General features: G+C 50.6%; 2 protein-coding genes across 12 annotated transcripts in view; both read left to right on the forward strand.

Annotated features, from left to right (window-relative positions):
• The first annotated feature begins 85 nt into the window (after positions 1 to 85).
• On the forward strand, positions 86 to 7,195 carry SFXN2 (sideroflexin 2). Of its 10 annotated transcripts, none has more exons than XM_040071947.2 (13): positions 284 to 583; positions 929 to 1,076; positions 1,216 to 1,473; positions 1,777 to 1,947; positions 2,823 to 2,921; positions 3,074 to 3,149; positions 3,226 to 3,311; positions 3,999 to 4,059; positions 4,131 to 4,197; positions 4,732 to 4,781; positions 5,077 to 5,126; positions 5,367 to 5,414; positions 5,793 to 7,195. In XM_040071947.2, exons 3-13 carry the CDS (start codon positions 1,313 to 1,315, stop codon positions 5,890 to 5,892), a joined length of 969 nt encoding a protein of 322 aa, XP_039927881.1. In that variant the 5' UTR covers positions 284 to 583; positions 929 to 1,076; positions 1,216 to 1,312; the 3' UTR covers positions 5,893 to 7,195. The 10 variants fall into 10 exon arrangements, with proteins under 10 accessions (XP_039927886.1, XP_039927884.1, XP_039927883.1 ...); XM_040071948.2 differs by having other exon boundaries at positions 1,241 to 1,473; XM_040071952.2 differs by lacking the exons at positions 284 to 583; positions 929 to 1,076 and adding an exon at positions 86 to 102.
• A 3,091-nt stretch (positions 7,196 to 10,286) lies between these two features.
• WBP1L (WW domain binding protein 1 like) overlaps positions 10,287 to 21,145 on the forward strand; it is a 58,352-nt gene continuing 47,493 nt past the window's right edge. The window contains exon 1 of one of the 2 annotated variants that reach the window (XM_040071874.1): positions 10,287 to 10,503. In XM_040071874.1, coding sequence (XP_039927808.1) covers positions 10,287 to 10,503 — 217 coding nt within the window. The remainder of the gene's footprint in view (positions 10,504 to 21,145) is intronic. The other variant, XM_040071875.1, reaches the window with a different exon arrangement.

Consider the following 21,145-nt stretch of genomic DNA (forward strand, 5'->3'; position numbering starts at 1 on the left):
CGGCGCATGCGTACGAGGGCGGCCCCGCCGGGGGAGGTGGGCGCGGCAGCTCCGGGCTCTCTGATTGGCTGAGGGCGGCCACGCGTAGGAACGCGGGGGCGGGTGAGCGACACGTGGGCGGGAGGCGGGAGAGGGGCCTGGGACCGCAGGTGGGGACACGTGGGGGCGCGACGGGACGGGCTGGGCTGGGCTGGGCTGGGCTGGGCTGGGCTGGGGCGGGGCGGGGCGGGGTCGGCCCGGGCCGTTCTGAGCCGACATAAGCCGAGCCGAGCCGAGCCGGAGGTGTGCCGGGGCTGTGCCATTCCGGGCCGAGCCTGGGGTATGCCGAGCCATGCTGTGCCTTACGGAGAAGGGCAAGGAAGTTGGTGAAGGGTGTGGAGCTCAAGTCTTATGAGGAGTGGGTGAGGGAGCTGCGAGTGTTTAACCTGGAGAAAAAGCTCAGGGCGACCTTATCGCTGTCTACAATTACCTTTGAAATGAGGTTGTAGTCAGGTGGGAGTGGGCCTCTTCTCCCAGGCAACCCACTACAGATTGAGAGGTTATAGTCTGAAGCTGTACCAGGCGAGGTTCAGGTTGGACATTGGTAAGAATTTCTTTACTGAAGGGTGATTAGATACTGGAAAGGATTGCCAAGGGAGGTGGGGGAGTCATAGTCCCTGGAGGTGTTTAAGCAAAGCTTGAACGTGGCACTTGGTGCCATGCTGTAATTGACATGGTGGTGTTTGGTCATAGGGTGGATTCAGATGATCTCAGAAGTATTTTCCTGCCTAATTCATTCTGTGCTGTGCAACAGTGGGCATGTGGTGCAGCACTCCGGGGAGCACGTAGGGCAATGCCATGGCAGTGCAGAGCAACGTCAGAGGGATGTGCAGGATGGTGCCGTGGGGGGCCCAACACAGTGTGGGGATGCTGTGCTCTGCACACACAGGGGCTGCAGAGTAGTGCCCCTGTAGGAATGCCTGCAGGGAAGCCTTGTGGAGGGTTAAGCTGGGCCCTACAGTGCTGTGCAGCACCATACCACCCCAAGGAGGGGGTGCCAGGTGCTGCAGGGTGTGGCACAAGCGAGGCAACCCCAGGTAAGTAGGGTGATGTGTGAAGGAGCAGCCTGACTGCAGTGTTCTGCTGACAGCAGGAGTGTTAGGGGCGTCCTGGGCTCAGGGCTGCTGAAAGTCCAATTTTCCTGTTAAACATAAACCTGCCATGGCTCTCACCCAGCTGACTGCTCCTGTGGCTGTGGCAGGCGTGCACTCAATGAGCAAGCAGGCAGGATCCTACTGAGCAGCCTCTTCCCCCTGCCCGGACCTACACCAAAATGGCCACAGTTTCCCTTGGCTTCAACATCGACTCCCCACGCTGGGACCAGAGCACCTTTGTGGGGCGTCTGAAGCACTTCCTCAACATCACCGACCCTCGGACAGTGCTGGTGCCGGAGGAGGAACTAGACCGGGCCAAAGCCCTGGTGGAGGGCTGCAGGTGAGGGGCAGGGGTACAGATGGGACAGGTGCCATCCTTAGTTCATGGCCATCCAACCACTGTGCAGTGTTGCAGGGGGATGGAAGCAGTTATTCCCAAGCAGGTTTGCTGTGATGCAACATCTCTTCGAGGTAGTTTTGGGGGGGTTTCCCAGGCTTCTCCCAGGAGCTTCAAGCTGTGACACGCATCCTTCTCAGGAGATGTTTCCCTTGCCTTTTATGTGGTGCCCAGAGCTCTGTGCCTCGGCAGTGCCAGGTGCTGGCGGGTCTGTGCAGCTTCCCCTGATGGGCTTTGGGCTTGCAGGGCCGGGCTGGTGCCGCCAGGAAGCAGCCAGGAGCAGCTGCTCTATGCCAAGAAGCTGTACGACTCAGCCTTCCACCCTGACAGCGGTGAGAAGATGAACTTCATTGGGAGGATGTCCTTCCAGGTGCCGGGGGGCATGGCCATCACTGGCTGCATGCTCCAGTTCTATCGGTGAGCTCCTGGGTACACCAGGTTGGAAGCGCAGCCCTGACAGCCCCCAGCCCCTCTTGAGGTCCCTGGTGGCCAGAGCACGGCCAGCCTGCCTCCTCTGGCGCTGGGTGCTGCCCAAGGCATGTCCCCCCTGCTGTGCTTGCTTGTGTCCCGTGGTGAAACCCAATGTGTCTGGGCTCTGTCCCTGAGCACCCAGCCTGTGGTAGAAGCATCACAGATCCCCCTGGCATGGCTTCGGATGGTCTCACATCACCCTGAGCTCAGCTGAGCTCTTCCCAGAGGGCCTGTTAATGATTAATGCAATCAAATCCTACTTGGCTCCTGCCCTTGTTCTGTGGCCCATAGCAGTCTTTGGAACTGAGGACCAAATGTGCCCCTAGGCCAGGCTGCTTCAGCATCCCCAGCCCCTGCTGACAGCTCCCTGCATTTCCTTTCTCCACCCCCGCTGGATTCCAAAGTGTGCTTAGACCCACATTTCCCTGTGTCCCTTCCTGCCCCAGGTCAGTGTCCCGGAGACACCCAGGCACCCTCGTTCCCCAGAGCCACTTCTGTCCCCATGTGTCCCCTCCTTGCTGCTTGCTTTGACAAAGGCTTATCTCAGCCCAGCAGAGGATGGCTGCCACCTGCTGAGAGCTGTGTCTCCCACCCCTGCCTTGCAGGATTGGGCCCTCCCCTTCCTATGCTCCCCAGGGCAACCAGAACTCTGGGGATCATTTCCCAGCTCTGCCACTGGCTTATCGCTTTGCCACAGTTCCTCAGTTTCCCTTTGGAGACACTGTGATGAGTGGATTGCAGACATCTTGGCTGTCTCCCTGCCAAGATGTCGGGTGTCCCTGACAGCCCCTGGGTGCTCTCCCGGTCCCTTCCCTCTGCAGGACAGTGCCTGCCGTGGTCTTCTGGCAGTGGGTGAACCAGTCATTCAATGCCTTTGTCAACTACACCAACCGCAACGCTGCCTCCCCCATCTCTCTGAGGTGAGCAGGCCCCACGGGATGGAGTGTGTCCATTTGATGCACCCCTGGATGCCCTGGAAAGACCCCCTATGCCATGTCTTCGGCATAGAAGGAGCAGGGCTGAGTCAGAGTTGGTGATTCTGTTGTCTCCCTTCTTTGAAATCGCTGTCCAGGCAAATCGGGGTGGCTTATGTCACGGCCACTGGTGCAGCCCTTGCCACTGCAGTGGGACTCAACCTCTACACCAAGGTATGCCAGGCCAGGGCCAGGTGGGGCAGCTGGGCACGTCCTGCTCTCCTGGCTGATGCCAGCCTGTTTCTCACAGCGAGCTTCCCCCTTGGTGGCCCGCTGGGTCCCCTTTGCAGCTGTGGCCGCTGCCAACTGTGTCAATATCCCAATGATGCGGCAACAGTAAGTGCCACGCGTGGCTGGGGTGCTTGAGGAACCCAGCTCCCTCCAAAGGCAAGCTGGTGGCAGCCAGGCTCCTGGGCTGCCCGGCCTCCCTGTCCTGGATTCCCATCCTGGGACCTGAAGGGAGGTGAACTGCGGTCTGTGCATTTGCAGTGCTGGGTCTGTGGTGGAGGGTGCTGGGTGGGATGGCTCAGCCTCCACCTAGGGCAGGAGGGGGATTTTTGGCTGAGGGATTGCTATTCTGGGATCTGTACTGGAAAATCCCTCAGACCCAAAGATCTCTTGCATGTCATGGGAGAACCCCAGTCCACGATATCCTGATGCTGGGACACCCCAGCTAGAGTCCTTGTGGTGACCTGTGTCTGCTGCTCGGGGATCCCCACAAGTCACGGCACCAGGAGCGCAGGTGCTCTGTGAGGGACTGTCCCCTGGCTCAGCTGCTGATCCCAGTCAGTGTCTGTCCCTAGCACGGCCAGATCCTCCTCACAGCTGTGCCCTGAAGATGGCAGCATCGGCTGGGCTGGGGATCGCGGTGCCCCGGGGTGCTGGAGCCCTGTGCCCTGGGGGCATCCGGGGCTGCTGTGCATGGAGGACTCCTCTGGCACCCCGCACCCCGCTGCTGTGTCCTCATGCTTTCCTGGCCACCCACTCACCCGTCCTCCACTCACTGCTGTCTGTCCCCTTCAGGGAGATCATCAACGGGATCACAGTGACAGATGAGAACAACAATGAGCTCGGCCGCTCCAGGGTCAGTCTGGGGATGGGGAAGCGGGTTGGGGCACGGCACTGCCAGGGCTCACCTGCTGATTTTGCTTGCAGAGAGCGGCAGTGAAAGGCATCGCGCAGGTTGTGCTCTCCAGGATCACCATGGCAGCGCCGGGCATGAGTGAGTGTGGGGCAGGAGGGTGCGCAGCTGAACTGGGGTCTCTCCAGGACCCACCACCTTGCCCTCCCTTGCTTCAGTTTCCCTCATGAAGAAGAGGGAGGGTGGCCCTGCGTCCCAGATGGCGTTTGCTCTCCTCATCCAGCCATTCCCATCAGAGCCCCCCAAGCCCCCTTCATGCCAAACCACAGCCCGGGAGACAGGAGGTGCTCCTATGGCAGTTTGGCCCCACAAGGATGCATCCCATGCTCTCTAGCCCTAGGCCCTCACCCTGCAGTCTGGCACCTCCTCTGCTCCTGAGACCCTTGACATGCTTCAAGGCAGAAGGACAGGAGCACGAGGAGCACAGACCATGCTGCCTGGGTGATGCCTGTGTGGGGGTCTTGTGTCAGGTCCTTGCTGTCATCAAACACTCAGTAGCTCCCAGCATAAATAGCTGCTGCCATGGCCTCCAGGTGGATGGTCCTGCTGGGACAGTCATTGCAGGCTGGCTAGCAGGATAGCTGTTCTGGGCTGATCTTTGCTCTCTGTACCTAGTTATTTTGCCCATCATCATGGAGCGGCTGGAGAAGTTCCCCTTTATGCAGGTGAGTGCATGTTTCTCCTGCCAGTTGGTTCTCTGGTGCCCCAGCTGTGATTCCCAGCTGCTTGGGGATCAAATGGGGAGTTTTGGAGCCCAGCTTGCTTTGCTCCCTATTTCAGTCATTGATACACCAATGGCCTCTCAAGTGACATGAGGGAAGGCTATGGGAGGGTTTGCAGGGTTTGTGGTGCATCCCAGAGGTGTTGGGCATTCAGCACTATTGAGGGGAGAAGTCTGCCCACCCTGTGAGTGGGTCTTGTGGTGAGGCCAGGGACTCATTCCTGGCTCTTCTCTTGCAGCGGATCCGGGTTCTCCATGGGCCTCTGCAGGTGCTGCTCTGCGGGGGCTTGTAAGTATCTCACTGCTCAGTCGCCTGTGAGTGCCTGGAGTGTGGCTCCAAAGAGATGCTTGAAAAAACACCTCTTTCCCAGAAGGGATTGCAAAACTGCTTACCTTTCAGCTTGGGCTTTCCCCAGTTATTGGGAGTCATGGGGTGTGCGCAGCACCTCTTGGACTGAAATCCCTGTGGCTGGAAGGCAAACAAGCTGGGATCCCCAAGACTAATGCTCTGCTTTTCTCTGTCCCACAGCCTCCTGTTCATGGTGCCAGCAGCCTGCGCCCTCTTCCCCCAGCGATGGTACTTGTTTCACTGCTTCTCCCCCTGCATGGGATCTCGGGAGCCTTCCTCCTCCCATAGTTCTTCTCTGCCCATTCCAGGAGAAGCATGATGGGCACCCACCCTTCAGCCCAAGGCAGTGCCTGCCTGTGCACACTGGTGCCCAGGGCAGCAGAAGAGCACGTGGCTCCCCTGTGCTGGGAGCAACGGGACATCCAACTCCATTGGCAGCTCTCTGCCTTCCAGCACTGGGAGGGAAGGGTGGTGGGTCTTGTCATGAGCCTGCAAGATCCCAGGGACTGCAAGATGACCTCAGATCCAGTGGGGAGGGAGGGTGGCCTGACTGGTGGTTGGGGAGGAGGATCATGGCTCTTAGTGTGTATCCCCCTCTCTCCACAGCTCCCTTGCACTGGCTGACCTTGAGGTGGAGCTGCGTGACAGTATCATGGCCAAGCATGGGGACAAAGTGCCATACGTCTATTTTAACAAAGGACTGTGAATGGAGACTACCTCAAGAGCCATCGCACCCCTCTGGCCTCCTGCCACCACCAATCCCATGTCCCCTGAGCAGGGTCAGAGGCACAGCCCAGCACAGTCCAGCCCAGATCTGCTCCCCCACCCAGCACCTTCTCTGCTGCCTTCTTCCACTGTAGAATCAGGATCTGACTCTGTATGTCCAGCTGGTGGCACTTTGGCTTGTCCTCAGCCTTCCCATGTCCCTTCTGCCCAGAGGGATGCTTGCACTTCCTATGCCTTCCTTTGGCCCAGCCTGTCTGGGCCTTACTGGGTTTGGCCCCATGAGGCATGAGGCTTTCTCCCTTGGGGCTCAGAGCACAGTTCTACCTCCAAAAGCAGATATCCTGCCATTGTACCAGCAACCAAACCACATTCCTGCCTTAAACCACCACAGTAGCCTCCTCCCAAGAGCTGGATTGTGTCTTGGCAGGTGTGAAGTGACCTGTTCTCCTGAACCATGAGAGTGACCATCCCAAAGTCCAGAGACCAATGCCTGGACTATGCATTCCTTGCTCTCAGGTTCAGGTTCTATTCACTCTGTGTTTGCCGCAATCCAGGAAAGAAATAGCTAATTGTTTTTAGCTCTAACTTTTTCATTTGTCTGAAGACTGTCACCCTTGTCCTACATCTCTGGTCCCCACAGAACCACGAACCATGAACCTGCAGCTTTAGGGGACAATTGTCTTTGTGTCCCCATTGACATAGGGAAGAAGACACAGAAATCATGTAATTGTTAGAGTTGGAAGGAACTCTGGAGGTCATCTATTCCAGCACCCCTGCTGAGGCAGGGTCACTAGAGCAGCTTACACAGGAATGTATCCAGGTGAGTTTTGAGAATCTCCAGAGAGGGAGACTCCACAACCTGCCTGGGCAGCCTGTTCCAGTGTTTTTCCACCCTCAATGTAAAGAATTTCTTCCTCATGTTGAGGTGGAACTTTTTGTGGTGTGGTTTATGGCCATTGCTCCGTGTCCCGTCACTGGGCACCACTGAAAAGAGCCTGGAACCATGCCCTTGGCACCTGCCTTTGAGACCTTTATATGCATAGATGAGATCCCTCTCAGTCTTCTCCAGATTGAACAGGCCTGGCTCTTACATAAGAGATGTATGTCTCCTCATAAGAGATGCTCCAAATCCCTCATCATCATTGTGGCCCTCCACTAAACACTCTGCAGTAGCTCCTCTCCTTTGTGTCACAGAGCTGTCAAGGCATTAACTCAGGCTCTGAATAGCAGTACTGCAAACAACAGAGGGAGGTTGAAAAATAAATGTGATTTTTTTAAAAACAGCTGTGTGTTGTGCTTCTGGCTGGTCTCTGTTTCTGGTTCTCTGGGCTGGGCTGGTACGTGGGTCTTGTGCTTGCCTAGGAAGGGAAAGGTGTGGACTTTGTGACTGACCAAGCATCAGGGTGAGGGGGAGCAAAGGGGCCAGGAGCAGGAGGAAGAGTGTAAGGGATGGCATGAGTTTTGAAATCCTTAAGCATTCAATGGCAGCCTTCCCAAAGAGGTTCTTAGGGCTGTAAATTCACAAAAGGTGATTGTTCTGTGCTCACAGTGACAACTCATCCTCTTGTGGGGCCTGGGAGGATGACATTGGGTGACCCTTCCTACACCCATGGGTGCTGTTTATCTTCATGGTCAGGCAGAGTTTCATAATGATATCTTGAGTCTGCCATGAGGCCTCTCCCACCCCAAAGGAGAGCAGCTTGAGTATGCTGCAGCCTGTTTCGGAGAAGAAAGGAGCCCAAATCCTGGACTAAAGCCCCTGCTTTCAATCAGTTGCATCTGGGCTCTCTGCTGATGAACATCCCTTGATGGGACAGGCGTGTTTCTAACAAAGCCACATGATGTGGCTGCTCTGAGAGCCCCATGGCCCAGTGGATGATCCATGCTCCTCCCTCCAGTCAGAGATACGTGTCAGATCTCTAGGGCAGCAGCATTCTCACATCAGCCTCATGCCTCAGTAGAGACACATTACCCACTCAGCTCCTTCAGAGGGAGCAGCCAAATCCTAAAGGTGCTTCTTGAAGTGCCAAACTGTACCCACAGCAGGTTTGCTTCTGCCAAAGCTGCAGCAGGCAAAGGATAATGTCTCCAACCACATGTAGCTACCGCTGGAAAGCTCTAAAAGAGCTCTGAAATAATTAATAGCAGACCAGAAAGTAGGAAAACATGTCCAAACTTGTGTATCTGTTCCCTGAGCATTATCAGATCTCTTGTTAAAGCACAATTAAAGTAGTAGATAAGCACAAAATGAAACAGATGTCACTCCTGTTGGGAGTGGAGAGAAGCTACAAGGAGACATCTCTGCTCTCTGCTTTTCTTAAGCTCCTTAGCTCACGTTGCTCTTGTCCTACACCCAAAACAGCTGTGAGGACTTTCAGAAAAGTACTTGTAGCAGTCTTTTGGGTTCAAGGTGCCTGTGGAATGCTTGGGAGCATGGCAATGTTTGTAAATTATGTGCTGTAGCACCTGAAAACTGCCCTTTCCCTGTTCTTTCTGTTCAGCCTTCCTGCCTTGGTGTTTTGGAGGGGTCCTGGCAGGGCAGGGAGCCCTGTGGCCAGTGATTCTGGGGCAGCAACCACACAAAGCCAAGCTTGGGACCATGGCAGCAAAGCCACAGCTGTTTGGCCATTCCTTTTTTTCCTGTCCCCAGCTACTAGAGGGGCAATGGAGCACAGAGACCCCCGGAAGTGCTATTGCCATCTTGCATCAGCTCTTCTCCTGCCCTGGGGAGTGGGACATGGTGCAGTTTATTGCTTATGGACAGAGTAGGAGGTTTGCTCTGGGCTTGTAGAATTAGCAAGCCATCCTCAAGACAGACCTTCCCTCCCGTCTCCCTGAGCTTATAGCAGTGGATTCCCTCTTCAGATCAACATGGATTTATGCCAGCTGACAGTTCAGCTCAGCAGGGTTTCTAGGTTTCTAGGTTGTAGCTGGAATCTACCCCTGAGGATTCAAGTAATCTCAACAGCTCACATCACTCTGGACATTGTCACTGCAGCCAGTGCCTGCCAGCCCTCCCCAAAATCACCGTAAGTCCGCAGCCTGCCTTGGTCTCACTAGGGAGCAGAGGAGCTGCTGCCAAGCTGTGACCAGTCTGGCCTCCATTTCCCATTGCATCAGGAAGGAAACCTCATTGCAAAGAGTCAGAGCCAGACGTATCCCTGCTTGGGAAGAGCAGCAAGTGTTAATTGCTCTCCAACAATGAGTCACGCCTGATCTGGGCTTGTCCTGTGCTCCCGTGAACTCCTTGCCTTCTCCCTGCTGTGCCTCTAATTTCAGGGCTAGCTGGGAACAGGAATAAAGCTCCTTCAATAACTGTGTGTGGCGGAAATGTCAGTGTTCCAGCGTGTTTACGACCTCACTTCAAATGGTAACCACACCAAAGATGTCACGTTGCTCTGCAGCAGAGCATGAGTAGGGGCTGGGGAGGCTGCTGGGCTCCCTCGAGCACTGGCAGTCCCAGCGGGAGGGTTTGGCCAAGGGCCGGTGGAGGATCTGACTGCCACTGGAAGAGGAGCAAGCATGGTGTGATGGGTGCACATCTGCTGGCCCACACCAGCAGCAAGCAGGTGAGCTGATCCGGATAGAAAAAAGCCAGGGCAGGAGATAAGCTACTAAATAAATTATATTTTTCTGGCCTTTCTTAATGTGTTACCTGAGCATCTGATGAACATCATGCCAATCCCACATGGAGGCTGTGTGGCGCGCAGGGAGCGGCAGTGTAGAAACCCTCTGACACTGCCCGAGAAACATGGGCTGTCTCTCCTGAGCTGTGAATCAATGCCAAGTGCCGATGTCCACACTCCTGCTGGAAGTGTGCACGATCACTATGTAGGGAGACCAGCCGCAGCAGGAAATCCTCTTCTCCACGCTGCTTATGTCTCTCAGTGGTGCTGACACCAACACACTGCTACCCACTGGATGCCTTGAGTCCAATGCCATGCCGCTGCTGCCATCCCAGCCCCCTCTCCATGCCGCATTTCCCGGTGTTCCCCAGGTCCGGGCGGGGTGTTGGGGTTTGGGACAATGTGAGCGCACTGGGGAGGAGGCTGAGCAGGGGTCAGGCTGAGCAGGAGTGACCAGCTGAATGGAGGATGAGTGCCTGGCGGCCACAGGGAGGCTGTGGCTGTGGAAGAGGATGCCTGTGAACCCCTTTTCGCAGTGCCCAGTTGTGCTCACGGGGTTCCATTGTGTGTGGGGGGTGTGTGTGCGTGCAGCCCCCGCACCCCTCTCAGCCAGTTCCGCCACTCACAACATGGCGGCCCGAGTGCGACCGGAGGCTCCCTCCCCGCTGTGCCACACTCAAGATGGCAGCTCCCAGCACGCAGATCCCGCCCCGCCCGGTTCTGCCCTAAGCGACATCTCTCTGAATCAATGGCAAGCCGAAAGCCGCGTCGGCCGCCCAATAGACGAGTGCCGAGGGCGGGTCCGGGCGCGGGGTGCCCCTGGGCTCCCGTCCCGGGCCGCAGTCGGTCCGGGGAGGCGGGAGCGGGGGGTGGGGGGGATGGCGAGGAGGCTCCGCGCCGCCATGGCCCTGCTGCTGCTCCAGGCCCTGCCCGAGGGGCTGCCCGCCGGCGCGGAGCCCGCCCAGGTACGGGGGTGCTGCTCGGAGGGGTCTGGGGTCGCGCCGTTCCGTGCTGGGGGGCTGCGTCCCTGGGAAAGGGGGCGGCTGTGAGTGCGGGGGGCTGCGCCGGCGCTTGGGGCAGGGGGTCCGGCGGGACTGGCAGGGTCTGCATAAGGTGCCAGGGGAAGAGGCTTTTGGGGGCCCGCCTAAGGTTTGGGGAGCCCCTTGACTTGAGTGAAGCTGAAGGAGATGCAGAGCCCTGAGTCTGGGGGTTCCTGTGAGCCGTGGGAATGGAGAGGTGGTGTAGGCATCCAGGCACGGGTGGCAGTGCCGCTTGCAGGGGCTTTGTACGGCGGAGTGGCTGCAGGAGGAAGGAGAAGGGTGTTTGACTGGACACCGAGGGAAAGGCGGCTGTAGTGAGGGCAGGAGGCTGGAGCTGGCAGGTGCGCAGGGGCCTGCGATGGAGGTGCAGGTGTCTTTTGGGGGTGGTGACAGGGTCCAAGGTGACCTGTGAAGGGACAGGACAGAAGGAGGTTCGGAGTGAACCGGAGGGTGGCAGTGGGGCAGCTGGCCAGAAGACGCGGGTCAGCAGCGAAGTGGGACTTGTGTAGTGCTGCCCAGCACAGGTGAGCTGGGCTTCCCGTGGTAGGAACGGTGGAGAAAGGGGGTTCGGCGCAAAGCTTTTGGGCAGCGGGAAGGAAGAGGGAGCGTGTTTCAGCTGGGATGAGGGAAACCAGGCCTTGACTATGTAGGCTCTGACCGCCCGGTTACCACTTTTGTCATGTCTGGAAAGTGTTTTAATGAAGTTGGCTCCCTCTTTTTCATCTCTTTACTCTGTTTCCTGTCTATGCTGTAATATGTACTGTTCACATCTCCAGTGGTGGTCTTGAGTCCAGCAGTGTAGACACCTGTAACTTCTCCCACCTTGATGTGTACATTCAGTGACACTCAGTGAGGACTGCACTCGGCCAAGTAACCTGTGCACGACCTGGATTTTACGGTTCATGGAGTCAGTATGTCTTTTTCAACCCTTGGAGAGCATGGATGGAATATGATGACTTCTGGTTTGATATGGTGTATTCTGTATAAAATATAAATTGCAGTTTGCATTTGTTGAAGGTCAGAAATAGTGAGATGCTGATCTGCAAGTCACAGGTGCCGTGGAGTGCTTTGTGCTTAATGTCACAGGGATGCAGATGAATGTGTCCTTCTGGAAGGCGTCCACTAAAATACTTCTCAATTCTTCTGCAGAAGGAGGAGGTGAGGAGTTTGTCTATGTTTGTAGATGTTATGCCTCATTTGAATTCCATTCTTCTTTTCAAGGTGTTGAGAGCACCAAATCTACTTTAAAAGCTGCGTAATTTGCTGTTGATAGAGCCATCCCGAATCCCCTTCGGCCACACTGAGGCTCAGGCTTGGCTGTTGCTGCCCTAGGGAGCCAGATGCAGGATTGTGTTGAACTGTGTGTTTTCCACATTGTCTCAACTGTGTTTAATAGATGGAAGTCTTGGTGCTTGCTCCATTTCACCTGCAGGCTGAGGTACATAGACTAAACATAAACAAGCACATCTCAGAACTGTTTTACTCTCTGGTTTTTCTGGTACCCAGCTGTGAGCAGTGGTCAGGTGGTAGGATTACTTGTATGGTAGCTGTGAGTCTTTACAACCCAATACATGCTAATAAAAATATCATACCTGCTCTGAAGACTGTGCAAGATGCTCCCTGCCTCAGACAGTGTATACATAAGTCAAATGAACAGGAAGTAGAAAAGGAGGAAAGAAAAAAGGAGGAGGGCATGGGAGCAATTGTACATCTGGATTGCGCATGGAATAATGGCATTTGTGACTTGTGGATATGCTCTCTAGTCAGTGCACCAGAAATAATCCTAAAATAATATGTCTTGAGAGGCACAATGCATGAGAGTGGGGGAGAACGGCTTTGGCTGCCTACGTTTTCTTTAAGAACACTTGGATAGGGATGCATTTTTTACTCATTTCCTTTCTATAGTTTGTCTATGTAAAACTCTCACCGCTTTTTTTAGATCTTAAATGTATACTCTGTCTGTCAAAAGGCTGGTAGTACCTCACTGCACACTAGAGATTGACAGCTGCCCACTCAAAAAACAGAGTGGGAATGTAGGATCTTGAGAAATGAGCATGTAACAAAACTTCATCTGCTTTGGTGTTGCCTTAGAGCCTGATTTCATCAGAGCCGGTGAGTTCGTAGAGAAGACCTGCAGCGGGGCAGTGCTGGACTTGGAAGATCTCTGCACCAAAGGTTCCTGTGTTTCTACCTAAAGCCCTGACAGCATTTGTCTCTTGTCCTCTCCAGAGTGCTGTTGCCCTTGCTGCCTCTGGTGACTGCTAACTACCTCCATATACCTTGCAGACATTTGCTATGTCCTGATTGCTTCTGCTGTCAGAGCTTCTTGCTCAGGGTCTGCGCCCCCTCACCTGGAAGAACTGTACCACAGACTGGTGGTCTTAGGCTGAGCTGCAAGAAATGCGTCCTTTAAATAATTCAGGAGGTGGAGCTGTACTGCCTAGCACTGAACAAACATTCGGGAGAACACACTGTGCTCTGCAGGATTTTTCAGGGTACTGTAAGTCCAGGCTGCCCAGGATCGTCAAAGACCTTTCTTTTAACTAAGGTGGATCACAGAGAAAATGATGAGCTATTATATTATCTTCTGTCCCAAGTCCAGGTTTTTCTGTCTCTATGACTGTTCGTTGTAGTTTCACTTGTAATCAGAGCACAAAACTTTAACTCGAATGGAAGCATTTATTAGTAGATTACAGGCAGAAGTATTCCAATTATTTTATAATAAAATCAGGATAATCATCCTAAGAAGAAAAATCTAGATGTGTTCAGTAACAGCTGTAGAAGGAGAGTCTTAGCAGCATACCTTAGCTATGTGCTCCCTCTCTCTTTGAGGCAGAAGGAAATAAGAAATTAATATATTTCAAAATGAACTAGATAAAATTTGTAATGAAAAACTTCAAACATTAATCATTTTTCTATCATCGTTTGTCTCTACAGGACAGAATAAAGGTTATTTGACTGTCTCAAATATCTGCTTCCCATGGCTGCAGCTTAATTATCACATAGTTTTCTCAACTGTTGTTTTCTTTAAAAACAAGAGATTTAAGTGAATGTTAACTATGTGACAAGTCTGTGGAATCCATCTTTCTCTAATAAGGTGGTTTTGAGCCAAAATCTGGCAGAAGCAAGTTCTTCTTAAAGATCGATTTAATCCCAAATTAAAGAGTTTGCTTGAAGTACTGTGACTTGAGGCATGATTCGTCATATGTGACAAAGAGGACAGATCCTTGCTTTAAGGAGTAACTAACTCAGTGTGACTGTCACTGTGGCTAACACCCCTGTAACAGAGCGTTTCTGTCCAAGGCTGTGACCACAGCTCTAATTGCACCAGTGTGGAGTTACCACGCTTCATCCATGGCTTTGGCTGGATCCATGCCCTTTCAGAGCATCACTTCAAGGTAGTCTGTGAACTGAACAGCAAAGTTTCAATTCTCATGTAACAGGCTTCTCATCTGTAAGTTTAAAACAAGGTTTTTGATTAAGGTAAAGTTAATAGTTGCAACTGCACTTCTGTGTCTCCTGAAATGCGTCAGGTTCCTTCAGGAGGACAGCTGCTTGTGTAACCGTAGGATGTATTTTGTCTGCCATATCTTTGTGACTCTTGGTTTTCTGGCTTGCTGATATTCACAATTTTGGCAGGAGGCAGCAGAGATCAAAGTACGTGGTGTACTTGCTCAGAACAGGAACCTCTAAATAACGGCAGGCTGGGTTAAGGACTGCTCTTTCTGTGATGATTATGCCACTGTGAACTCCGGTGTCTCATCTGTATAGCACGCTTTCCTACTGATTAAATTTTGTTTGTGAGTTGCACTCATAATTACACAAAATGCTGTAAAACTTTCAGCTTGCATCTCTGCAGCTGGGCAGCAGATGGAAAGCCTGGGCTGAAAATGTCCATTGAGCCCTGGGGAGGAGAGTGGCAGATTTCTTCATTGAAGTCATGGCATCTCTGTGACTGGGACTTGTCATTGCCTTTCTGAGAATTTCACTGCCACCCTGCAAATATTAGTTAACAAAAATATAGCACCTCTTTAGGAATGAACTTGGGCAACTGTTGCAGAGTTGTGATGTGCTAGAAGGGAACTTGGAAGGTTTCATCTGCCAGAGTTGTTTTGCTATGGTTGGGGTTTTTTTCATCCTCCCAGCCTGTTGGTCCCGGTCAGCCACATCTGGCTAGTGGGAGCATCCAGTACTGGGTGTACCTGGGCAGTGGCTCTGCTGTGTGAGGTGGTGCTCTGCAGCAGGGACCCTGCTCAACGTGGTGATCTGCCATCGGCCCTGTTAGGGAGGCAGAGGATGGATGCACTCAGTGTTTGGCCACATTTCAACAGCAGTTATTCAGACCTGGCTAAAACACCCACTGAATCCTCACTTTGATTCCCAGAAGTGCTGTTCCCCTAAGCATCTTCAACAGCTGCTTTCCTGCTGGCAAAAATGGAAACTGCTCTTTTATATGGCTTTGTCAGCCTGTATTAACTTAGTGTTACATTGACCTTCATCTTTCGGTATTAGAAAGGCACTAATGTTGATAATAGTTTGTGTTTCTTTATGATCCTCCATATGGCCATCCTCTGAGGTAATAGGCAATATATTTAGTAAATGCAAACACTGCCCACCTTTTCTTTTTGCCTTTGTTTTTCCCTTTAAGTCACATTGTGAGGATTGGCAGGATTGAACAGACTTTTGCTTGTGGCAAAAAGTTATCATTGTGCTAATGATCCTGTGGCCTACTTCTCCATGCAGTGCTGTTGCTGATGTGCCCTGTAGTAGTGGCTGTGCCTATGCAAAGGTCTCCTTGTCAGGCATGTCCAACAGTTTCAGTAATGCTGAGCTGCATGTGGCCTTTTGTTCTGTCTCCTGACAACATGTGCTTGGTACCAGGTTTGGGGATATTCCTTTGATCTGAGCTGCCCTGCTTTACAGGGTAAGAATTTGCCCTTTCTGGTTAGCTGCATAGGAATCCTGTGAGCTTATTAATGCATATAACCAGTGACTTTATGGCTCTTACACAGTCCTGTCTTGTATTTGTTTCATGGGGTTCATGAATCCAAGACGAGCAAGCAAGCTTTGCTGCTGTTTTTGCAGCGTGAGGGAAAGGACTCAGCATGTCAGAGATGTTAAAAGCTGTCTCTGAGGCCGGGCTGGTGACAGTCCTGGAAGGGCCATTAGTCATGGCAAGGCAGAGATGCTCACTGCACGCTGCAGGGACGACCCGATTGTGCCAGGTTTTGGTCTGTGCTTCTGAGTCAGAAAGAAAAGAGCTCAGGGTGAGGGATGGCATTCTTGTACGAGTTCATTGAGAGATGCTGACAGGGAAGTTGGATCCCTCATTCCCCCTGCTGTCTTGTGTGATTAGAAAGCCCACAGTTAAGAAGAGACATTTTGAGATGCCAACACCTGGGTGCTGTGGCAATGGAGCTCTGACAGGTCATAGTGTGGCTGGGCCTGTGAAGAGTGCACATAACAAACGTGCCTGAAGTAACAGCTGGCTGGAGAGGACAGGCTTGCCAAGCAGGAATTGCATGCCCCTACCTTGCTTGTTAAAAGAAGTGTGTTGGTGTGGCAGTCACAAATGAAGTTTTTTCCATGATTTCAGGAGCAGATACTGGCTGACTGCAAAGGAAGGCTCAAGGTGCTGCAGAGACCTGCTGTTTATCTGCTTGGACAATGAAAAGCTTGATTCTTCTCTAATGATGTGATTATCAGTGGGATCACTGCCTCCAGTATTATTTTTAGATGATAGCTGTGGTCTGTGCAATGGCTTTTGGAACTGCAAACAGAGCAGTTTGCATGTAGGGGTTTGCTAGGTGCAAAGAGAGGTAGGTGATGGTGGCAGACTGATGCAGCAGGACAAACCATTTAATGTCAATGTGGCCAATGCTCCCTGGCATGCTGTGCCCTGAACACCTGCAAATAGAAGGGAGAGACTGTATTTTCTGTGGAGGCAGCTTGTGGTGCTGCTTGTTTGCAGCCCTCTGCTAAGCCAGTGTCCATCTACCTGGCATCACCCGAGGTTGGTTGAAACTGGCCAGAGGAAAAAAGGATGTGAGAACTGGGTTGTATAGGAGATTCAGATGCAGTTTTCTGACAGTTCCTTCTTCCCAACTTCTTTTATACTGGCATATTGTGAACCAAATCCAAACACTGACAGTGCACAGGAAGCTTATGAGGAAGTGACTGAGAGGAGATCCCCTGTGCAGATCCTGAGGGGACAGAGCTTTGACCAGCAGCATTTTAAATGGCATCTTGCTGACAGTGGGTTGCAGAGGTGGAGGTGGGTATGGCAAGCAGCTACCAGGACTGACAAATTGCGGGGCGCTAGGGTTAGGGAATAAGAGACAAACAGAGATAGGCAGCAATAAAAATTTCAGAGGCAACTTGAGCAGAGGTCCATGGGGTTTAGTTTTTTGTGTTTGGGTTTGGGTGTTTTTTTGTGTTTTGGTTTGTGTTTTTATGTTTGTTTTGTTGCTTGTGGGGGTTTATTTTTGAAATCTGGGAGGGAACATGGGAAAAGCAGAAACTAACCCTGTCTTGGCTCTACTTCAGGCTGAGGGAGCTTATCAAGATACTGACATTTGCTAAATGTCCTGGAGAGGGAGAGAGAGTGACTTGAGCAGGAAACTGGATTTTGTTAATGAAAGAAGATAGTTCACAAAAGAAGGTGAGCTTTATGTAGTTATCAGTGTCCATCTCCCCATCCATTTTGAAGCTACTGACCACCTTGAATGAAATGTGATAGGAAGATACCTCAAAGATGCATAAAATTTCAACAAAATTCCTGAATACAGATAGGCATGAAACACCTTAAAAAAAACAACCAAACAAGGAATCACCGAGTGGGAAGCTACACTAGTGAGCTTATTAGCACTGGGATATTTGTGAGTTGGGTTAAATGACTTGATACATGCCCTGCCTCTTAGTAGAGGTCCATTGGAGCTCACAGTTTGTGAGCCTGCAAAGTCAGTCAGCCTTGTGGAAAACACTTATGGGAGGTCAGCTCCAGCGGTTACAGAGCTACTTTTATTTTTCATTTTGTCTGCTGCTGGCTGAAGAGCAAATTGAAGGTGAAAAGGTTGATAAGCTGTAGAAACAGCTATGAAGAGTGTGTTTTGCCAGGAATCTCACCAGCCATCCTGAGTTTTCCCTGTGTAGAAGTGTCAAATGTTCCTTTGGAAGCAGGGAAGACACTTGACCACTAATGACTCACCTGCAGACAGTGCAAAGGCTTTTTAGTGAGCAGAACTGATTCACTCTTTTCCCTCCTGTCCGGCACACAGATATGACCAGCAGGTCAAGTTCTGTTGTCCACAAGAGACCTTTTTTTTTTAACTTCTTGTGGAATCAGAGCTCGCAATCAAGACAGTCTCGGATAATGCTTCCAGTCAAACAATGGAGTAATTGTGGCAGCCGCACCAGAGGCCTGATGGAGAAAGAGTGCAAAATATGCAGAAGTCCTCTGCCTTCCTAAATTCTGTAGTCCTCATTCTTTGTAATAAGCTTTTTTATTTGTTTACACTGTATCAGGAATCACTTGTTTTTTTAAAACCCTCTTTCTCTGTTTGGGATCCTCTTTAAATCCCAGGTGGTGGATAACTGCCAACAGGAACCCAAGGGAACTGCATGTCTTCTGTCTCCAGCAGAAGATCAGGCCATCCTGTTGCATAAATTATCCCTTGTGACAGCCATCCCACTGGTGGTAGGCAGAAAATCTGTCCCACACAGCTAGCAGTCGGTAAAAGCACCTTTTAGAGATGAGCTAAACAAGAATTGGGAGTGACTGTTGTGGAATGAAAGGGTTAAATGGGGGCTGAGAACAAAATGAGCCAGGAGGTAAGGGAAGGGCTGGAGGAGGTGGTGGGCATAGTACAGGGGTGTTGTAAACACTGACCAAAACCTTTGAAGAAAGCAGTCTTCAAGGCCAGGACACTGGGCTGACGTCATTGCATCCTGTGTATCAATTGTAACTGTAAAATTACCAAACTTGCCTCTCTTCCTGGGGGAAGGAAAGAATTTTCTTCAGATATGACCTGAAAGACCTTACTGTGCTTGGAATGCATGTAACTACCTGAATGCATGTGAAAGTCATGACTCAGGTCTGTGTCTTCTGTGTGATGAATTCTTCCTTTTCTTAGTGGTTGCCTCATTTGTTGTTTGCAGACTGCTTTTCAGACGCTGAATGCCAAAGAGGAGGAGGAGGAGGGTTATACCTTTGTGGTGTTGTCTTCAAATTACCTTGTCATTTTGACTTCTGTCTTTTTAGAAGATGCAAACTTCACAAACAGCTTGCATTTGACTTTCCAACCTCCTGTGATCTTCAGCTTAGATAAAACAGGCTCGAAGACATCTGTCATTGCAGATTGCCTCCATTTACTGACGCTTGGCACTTGGACTCCAACAGAGCTTATCTTAAATCACTGTGTCAAAAATAAGAGCTCTTATTTTCCTCTACTTTTTTCCTAGCTGTATTGTTTTCTTTTTGTCTCATTGTTCTGCTCCTTTTTCCTACTCATCTCACTAGGAATTTTTGCATCTCACATACTTCGTTGTTAATATCGGTTGCTCTCATGTTTGTGACTTGTTGTTTTTAGTGAGTTTCTTGCTTTTCTGCTCTTTGTATCTCTACTTTCCAGAGTCTGTGGTCATACTAAACCAGTGGTTAGGTTGTCAAAACAAGATTTGGGAGATTTTTCTCCTCAGACCTATTTTGTGCTCTTAGGCCCATCGTGTGACTGCAAAGTCCAAGGATCATCCTGCCAAAGATGAATTGAGGAGGTCTGGAGCAATTGTTTTCTGTTCTAAAACCTGAAGTTTACTTTTTCTAGATGGACTACCTGGAGAAGCAGTTCTCCTTTATTTTCAGCATGATACATACATTTTTTGAGAAGCATTGTGCCAGGAAAACTTCAGTTTAAGGGCCAGACAAATCTATTGTTGCCTTGTTTCACCTTTGCTGGCATGTAACTTCAGGCTGGTATAAAATATAAGGCTGCATTCCTGAGGCTCAGACTAATCTCCTTTTTTCACGGCCTTTTAACTGAGCAGATAAACTTCGGGGAACACAAACTGTGACAGTGATAGTTTCTTGTCTGTGTTAGTTGTTTGGTTATCTAACAGTAGATAACCAAAACTAATCCAACTCTTTAAAAGACTTCAGAAACCAAAGCATTAAATACATTCAGTGTGTCCTAATAAGACAGGACTAAATCTGCATATGCAAGGCAGTGAACAGGTTTTGGCTGGAAAATGTAGAGGTCTTCAGGGGAGGAAAGCAGCACTACACAAGATGTTTACAGTGACCTGGCTGGATGGTGTGTGGCCCTTTCATCTTGATCTTTTGGAGGCAAACATGGAGGGTGTATTTGTGTCTACGAAACTGTGTACCTTGCATGAGTGTAATCTGTAGGCTGGCTGAGTGTGCTGTTGATGTAGCCTTAATCATTACACAAGAAAAAGTTAATTTTACAATTCTGGAAACCTTAAGTGCTAGTGGCACTTCACAAGTTGGGATAGACTCTTAATTGAATAACCCCAGATTTTGTTTATTTGTATTCTTGCTCTGAGAGCTCTTACTGTCAGTGGCTCTTCTCTGGCACAGGCACTGCCTGCCAACAGTCCTTCTGAAGGCACTTTCCTTCAGGACAGGGTGCAAGGTAAAACTTGTTTATGATTTTAAGTACTGTCTCTAATTAAAGAAGCGGTCTTTAAACATACTTCTTTTATCTGGTTCAACCTAATAACCTGTTCATTTACATGTCTTGCACTGCCTCTGTGTTGGTCAGCTTTTTCCCAATCCTGGCAGCAGATATCTTGCATATGCTTCAGTCATGAGTACTCTGAAGGGTGAAGTGTCTTACTAGTTTACTTAACCCAAAAGATTAGTGCAAAGGTGAACAATGGGGAAAAAGTAGAAAATTTGGGGGGTTTAGCTGTTGTTGTTTGTTCGGGGTTTTTTCAATTTCGTTTGAATTTTTTTTTTTTTTTTTTTTTTTGTATCAGAATACCAGGGGATTGTGTGTCTTGCTGGCTGTATAAATACTGTGTAATTTTCCTCTTCAGCTGGATGTCTGGGTGAAAGTCTTCACATCTACATTATTAATTGTTAACTAAGAAACACTTGCTTTTATTCTGCAAGGTTTTGGTCCAAAGGTTTTTAATGCCCTCAAGTACTACGGTCAAACTTTACCTAATTGTCGAGATGCAGTTTTATTGTTCTTGGCTTCTTCTGTACTTGAGTGGAGACTGTTCTTCTATTTATCTGGAAAGCATTACTATAAATAATCAACATGTGAAGACACATGAGGATTGAGCTTTAGTGCCCCTTATGAATTGCATATGCTCTGTTTACTGCATGGAAAACAATTAGTTCAAGTGAAAGCTTTTCCGTCTTTGCAGCTGAGTTAATTGGTTCTGTAGCAAAGTCAAAACATGGAATTTCTTGTATCTTATTTCCCCTTGGAGACAACAGCACATGGAGATTTGGAACCAAAGCAGCAGGTTCAGCAAGCAGAGCAGCGAGAGAAGCTCGAGCTGGCTGAAATGCAAATGCAGATTCTGAAAAGGGAGTGCA

The sequence above is a fragment of the Hirundo rustica genome, chromosome 8 (genome assembly GCF_015227805.2).
Source record: "Hirundo rustica isolate bHirRus1 chromosome 8, bHirRus1.pri.v3, whole genome shotgun sequence".
NCBI classification, from domain to species: Eukaryota; Metazoa; Chordata; class Aves; order Passeriformes; family Hirundinidae; genus Hirundo; species Hirundo rustica.

Bases quoted from the DNA above. Each gene is read 5' to 3' on its own strand.
- SFXN2 (XM_040071952.2), top strand. From the start codon at position 1,313: ATGGCCACAGTTTCCCTTGGCTTCAACATCGACTCCCCACGCTGGGAC. The intron at 3,150-3,225 runs GTATGCCAGGCC...TGTTTCTCACAG, and splicing joins GACTCAACCTCTACACCAAG to CGAGCTTCCCCCTTGGTGGC. The intron at 4,198-4,731 runs GTGAGTGTGGGG...CTCTGTACCTAG, and splicing joins CATGGCAGCGCCGGGCATGA to TTATTTTGCCCATCATCATG.